The sequence below is a fragment of the Epinephelus moara genome, chromosome 13, assembly GCF_006386435.1.
Source record: "Epinephelus moara isolate mb chromosome 13, YSFRI_EMoa_1.0, whole genome shotgun sequence".
In the NCBI taxonomy this organism is placed as follows: Eukaryota; Metazoa; Chordata; class Actinopteri; order Perciformes; family Serranidae; genus Epinephelus; species Epinephelus moara.
In genome coordinates, this window is record NC_065518.1 from 13,189,122 (window position 1) to 13,195,044 (window position 5,923).

The 5,923-nt window shown below is 41.2% G+C and overlaps 1 protein-coding gene across 8 annotated transcripts in view; it reads left to right on the plus strand.

Annotated features, from left to right (window-relative positions):
• The window catches only part of ctbp2l (C-terminal binding protein 2, like), a 141,152-nt gene extending 136,884 nt beyond the window's left edge, over nucleotides 1–4,268 (plus strand). For 6 of the 8 annotated variants that reach the window (XM_050060996.1, XM_050060995.1, XM_050060997.1 and 3 more), the window contains 2 exons: nucleotides 142–259; nucleotides 2,429–4,268. In XM_050060996.1, coding sequence (XP_049916953.1) covers nucleotides 142–259; nucleotides 2,429–2,609 — 299 coding nt within the window. In that variant the 3' untranslated portion in view covers nucleotides 2,610–4,268. Of the gene's footprint in view, nucleotides 1–141; nucleotides 260–644; nucleotides 2,409–2,428 lie in introns of those variants that run through there. The other 2 variants (XM_050060999.1, XM_050060993.1) reach the window with 2 other exon arrangements.
• The last annotated feature ends 1,655 nt before the right edge of the window (nucleotides 4,269–5,923 follow it).

Consider the following 5,923-nt stretch of genomic DNA (forward strand, 5'->3'; position numbering starts at 1 on the left):
CAGTCTGAACTCATTAACACTTTGTGTCGTCTGGTCGCTCAGCTCCTGTATGAAGTTACGGCCTGTTAGAGACTGTGATGTATGCCGGTGTGCTTCACTGCTTTTAATTGTGTGTGTGTGTGTGTTTGGCTCACATGACAGGCCGTATCCCTGACAGCCTAAGAAACTGCGTCAACAAGGAGTTCTTCGTCACCACAGCACCATGGGCAGTTATGGATCAACCAGGCGTTCACCCTGAGCTCAACGGCGCTGCTTACAGGTAGGGACTGAGCATGCAGATGGCTAGCAAATGTCCTCCTTCCCATTTCAGAAAAAAAAGCTGCCCTGCATTTTTATGATTGTGTTTTAATATGACAGTAAAAGTCAATGTTAATATGGTTTTGCAGTATTGTGGACCCCTGTGGGTGCCTTTTCTCTTGCTATATTAATAAAGAAATCCTAAAACATGCCATGCCATTAATCCCTTTCCCCCTATGTTCACTGTTTTAAACTAGTCATGTGTTATAGTATAACTCACTACTCTGCTATCGATCCTAGTGCCCTAGTGCCACTGTCCTCTGTAGTAGTAGAAAGGTAATTCTCTGCCCACCTGAGGGCTCTTCCTGATCTCAGCATGTCCGCCTTCATGTGCTTCTTTCACGCAGCCAAGTGAACCAAACTCTCCCGGCCGTAACAACCGGTGTCCCCCAAGACAAAATTATTGCCTAGATCAGGAGCAGGTAAATACAACCATCCGGGCCAACAGCCTCTCGTCTGGAGGTCCCGGATAAGACCCTCTCACCTGAGCTCACGTGATGTGTGTCCCCTCTATAATCCTCCCCAGTACTCACCTGTTTGACTGAGCACAGAGTAGAGATGGATGGCAGCGAATGTGGGTTTTGAGTGTCCTCAGTAAGCATGACATGAAGCCATTCAGATGCAGTTTCATGGATGGAGTCATGCTTCGTGGTTTCCTTCTTATGGGCTTGGATTGGGTTGGATTAAACGTCTCTTAACTGCATTGTACTTTTTCTTTCTCTCGGGTTGAATGTTACTGTACGGAGCTCCAAAAGGGGTCAAGGTGGATTTTTTTTTTAACTGAACTACTTTTTGCGTTCCCTTGCATTCAGTTAGTGTGTTCAGTCTAGTTATAATACACTGTGAGTTTAGTTTAGAGGGAATGCAAAATGAAAAAAAAAAGAAAAATCTTACCATGACCCCTTCAGGGGCTCCATATTACTGGGAATTTCCTCACTTCCTTTTGCCAGAATACTGTAGCATTATGGCTCTTTTCCACCAAATAGTCCTAAGAACCAAAAAAGAATTTGTAAGTCATTTATCAAGAAAGAAAATTCTGTCACTTTTTTTTAGCTCTAAAATATAGTTATTTTACTCTGGCTTGTTCTCTACTTTTTTAACTGCGATATCAATTTTCTTGTGCTGCTCTCGGATGCCTTTCGCAAATATTTAAACCTTTGAACCCTGAGTAAATTAATGTGATTTGTGAACACATGGGGAAAAAAGCTATGAGCAACTTGGTAAGAAATGTCTCACAAATTTGCAAAAAAAAATAAAAAATATTAAAAGATTATTTAAAATAAAAAAAACATTTATTTAGTATTATTTAAAAAATAATAATTATTCAAAAACTAGAATTTTCTTGTTTTAATTTTCCAGTTTTACTAATTTCTTGCTACTTTTTTGGGTCATTTTTTCTTTCGTTGCTCATTGCCATTTTTCCATGTTTTCAAAGGGTTAAGGGTCTTAAATTCAGTTTTATGAACATAAGGCCTTAAATGCCATGAAAAACTTTTAAATTTGAATTTCTATGAACATTTAATCAATTTAATTTATCCATATTTTAATTGATTTTTGTCAAAATAAGTCCCGCGTCTTTGTGTCTACATTTCTGATGTTACAAGTCTTTAAACCTGCCACTGAACCTAGTGCGGTCTTATTTACTTTATACTTGCACTTATCTGTTGGCAGAAACTTAGCTCACTCTACCTCTGCATGGGACCACATATTTATACCTTATACCATAAGTTACCTGCAGACCCTGCAAAAGAAAAATAACTTGTCTAAAAGTCAGTCTTAGGTTAAAAAGTATCTTGAAAAAGGTCTTAGAAAGCATTAAATTGAAGTATCTAATATATGATTTCACCCTGTCTTGCCCTTTTTAGACAAGTCTGGAACCCAGTAACATATCTTCAGTCGGCTTTATTTAGTACTTAAGTACTCAACCCCAGTAACTCCTAAACAATCAGAAAATAAAGCAGCAAGGACGGCTGTAAATGCAGCTCCTGTGGTGGAAAGGAGCCAGTAGTATCGGAGAATCCTGTCTTTCACGGTGTTGGGAATGTGGGCTAGTCAACCTGTGAGCGCACTACACCCACTCTGAGAGTCGCACCGTCTGTAACACTAATCTCTCACCTTCTGTTTTCCCCAGATACCCGCCTGGTGTAGTTGGAGTGGCTCCGGGCGGCATCCCGGGGGCGTTAGAGGGCATGGTGCCAGGTGGGGTGCCCATCGCCCACACCCTGCCCTCTGGTACACACCCCTCCCAGGCCCCGTCGCCCAACCAGCCCTCCAAACATGGCGAGACCAGAGAGCACCTCACCGAGCAATAGCAGCAGAAGGGATCCAAAAATGGCAACATCTCATCCGACCTGTCGACACTCAGAAGCAACCAATCACAAAGCAACCGACCAACTGGGACCAAGAGACAGTGAAACAACACAAGCGGCTGCCTGTTAAACCAGTCAGCATCTGGGAACAAAGGAAGTGTTCCGGGGAATTTGTACTTTTAACGTTTTAGTTTTTACTCTGTCTCTTTGGGTTCAGTACCGACTTTACTCTTTGATGATGATGATGGGTTTTTTTGTTTTTGTTTTGTTTTTTCTTCGGGACATGCCTATGATTGTGGACACAGAGTCCAGTGTTTTTAGCGCTCCGGGATTACCCGATGAGACTCTGTCCTGCCCCCCTACACCTCAGAGCTCATGGGAAACGTAGGCCCACATCTCAACACACCAATGGGCGAACAAGAAAAACTTTGGCATCATGTGCTACTGGACCTTACCCCCCCTCGATCCCGCCCCTCCTGACTCCCTCCTGATCCTCCCCTCCACCCAGCTCCCACCCTCCTTATGTAACTAATGTGTGTTGTTTAGGCCCCTCATTATGCCTCAGAAGAGAATTATTATTTTTTTCTTTCAATCTTCAGTGTGAATGACTAAAAATGGATTATTGACTATATATATTTATCATTCGTCAAACAAAAGGAAAAGATTGCTCATCAGTTATAGTAATCTAGAGTGGGTTTTAACCCTTTCCTGGCAATAATACATTAGAGTTGCAGTTGCAGGATTTCACCACTTGAGGGCACTTCTACACAGTGTGGGGGATTTCTCCTGCACCTGAGACCACTGAGACCATAAGTTGCTCTGATATATTTAGTGTAATTATTTTCTAAGCAGTAAACACTAAAAACATTCACTTTACATTTGACTGTAGCTGAATTCTGAGGTAAAAGGATCCAGAGGGAGCTGCCAGCTAAGTATTTAACTTTTCTCTTTAGTTGTTAAGAGTTGGTGATGTGTCAGTGTGACTGTGAGCTGTGACGATGGGGTTTTTTTTTAATCATAAGAAAACAAAAAAACAAAAAAAGTTTGGTGTGACTGCATCTGATTCTTCTCTGGACATTTGTGACGACAGCCGACGGACAACCGATCTCATCTTCTTCGAGCACATTTCACACTAAAGACAGGAAAGGGTTAAAGCAAACTTAATTTCTTAATGACTCAGGAAAACACTTTTTTGCAGATATTGTTTATTCCCAGAATTTTGTCTTTGAGGAAAAAAAAAAAAAGATAAGACTAATCTGGTTAGTCTGGATATTTTCTCTCCTCCCTCATCCTCTCCATTGTGGTATTTTTATATACAAGGCGCATCCCACGTTTTTGGTGTTAAAGAGTTTTGAAGAGTCCTGTTAGATTTGTATTGCCTAGTTAAATGTTCCTATAACCATAGTCCTATGTGATCCGCCCCCTCTCTCTTCTCTCCTTCTTATATTTTCTTTGTTCTATTGAAGGCCAGGTTCTTTGGGGCATCCTGTACTCTGTAAGAGCAATAGCAGAAACTCCTACTTAGTGTCCCAACAATAGCAGAAGAGGCAGCCAGCAGTATGTTTTTGTTTTTAGTGTGAGTATTTGTATTTGTTTCTTGTACAAGGTGAACATTTAGCATTCAGTGCAGTTCAAATAAAAGATACGATTCTGAGAACCAGCTGTCTGTACCAGCTTGATTTTTAATCCTGTGCTCTATTGTACTAGCAGCCGCTAGAAAGCTGTAGTTGGTAACTTTAATTTTAAAAACTGTTAAATCATTTTTGCTGAAACTGTCACTATAACCACACAGCAGTACATGAGACTGATAATCAGTGATAAAATCATACACCTCTGTCTCCTCGTAGTGCATCTGATGGCATTTATCCACCACACTGGAACGAAAACCAATCAGAGCAGAAGAGTCTTTAGCGCACTCATGTCAATCACTGCTCGTTAACTGCAGTCCAACTGCCAAACAAGGCACCACTGATCAAATATGCCTATTTCTCGCCTCTTGAGAAATAGGCCATGCAGTGACAGACTCTTGATTCATATTTGATCAGCGCTGCCTTGCCCCCCGCAGTTCACAATCAATGATTGACTGCTCGGATTGGTTGTTCTCCTTCAGCTACAATGGATTCCAGCAATTGCTATTAGAAGAGGATGAGGAGGAACCAGAGATTTTTTTCACCAACTGTCTCATGTACTACTGCTAGTATTCACCCATTTTACGCAACCACTTATCCTGTTTGGAGTCACTATCCCAGCTGACATTGGGTGCGAGGTGGGGTACACCCTGGACAGGTCACCAGACAATTTGTTACATGCACCTACGGGCAATTTAGAGTCACCACTCAGCCTGCATGTCTTTGGATTGTGGGAGGAAGCTGGAGTACCCAGAGAAAACCCATGATGACAGGGGAAGAACATGCAAACTCTGCAAAGAAGGGCTCCCCCACCCTGGGGTTCGGCCCAGTAACCCTCTTGCTGTGAGGCGACAATGCTAACCACTGTCTCGCCGTGTCACCCTACTGCTAGTGTATAGTGACAGTTTGAGCAAATATGACAAACTGTGGCTTATATGTAATCTTAAATCTGTATTGCTTTATCCTTTGTCACAGGGGGTGCCAAATTATAAAGTCCTGATAACAGAAAATGAAATATAGCAAATGTAACGGTAATAACCTGCAAAAATAATCCACACTGAAGCAAAACATTCACCACTGACAAAATGTTGGATCTCTTGGGTAAAAGGTAATCTTACTCCACCTGTAATTATATAACTTTGATAATGTTTGTTGCCACTAAAAATCACTGTAGTTCAAGTAACTCAACCCTTAGAATATTATTGTAATTCATTTTCTACCCGATGTCCTAGGAAGAAAAGATCTACTCTGGATGTTTTTCTATCTTATGCTGCACTACATTTCCCCTTTTCCTATGATTTTATTGAACATTACATCTTATTTATAATAGAGAGCAATTCCGTGTTGAGGTTTTGAATCACTGGATGCTCCCCAGAGGGTGCTGGCAGCAAAGCAAATTTATGATTTCGGCCTAAAACTTCCAAAAAACAATTTTGTATCCCTCTTCAAACAGGCTTCAACTTCACACTTCAGAGCTCCTACAGTGATGCGGACTATATTTAGATGGTGTGAACATTATTGAATGTCCTCGTGTGTGATCAGCTATCGAACTGTCAGATCTAATTTTAAAACTTTCCCATCCACCATCACCCAGTGAAATCAAACACATCAGTCTGTGGTCTTTGTAATCCCAAGAAGAAGAAGAAGAAGGAGATATTTGTAAAGAAAAGCAAGTAGCAACAAAGAGGA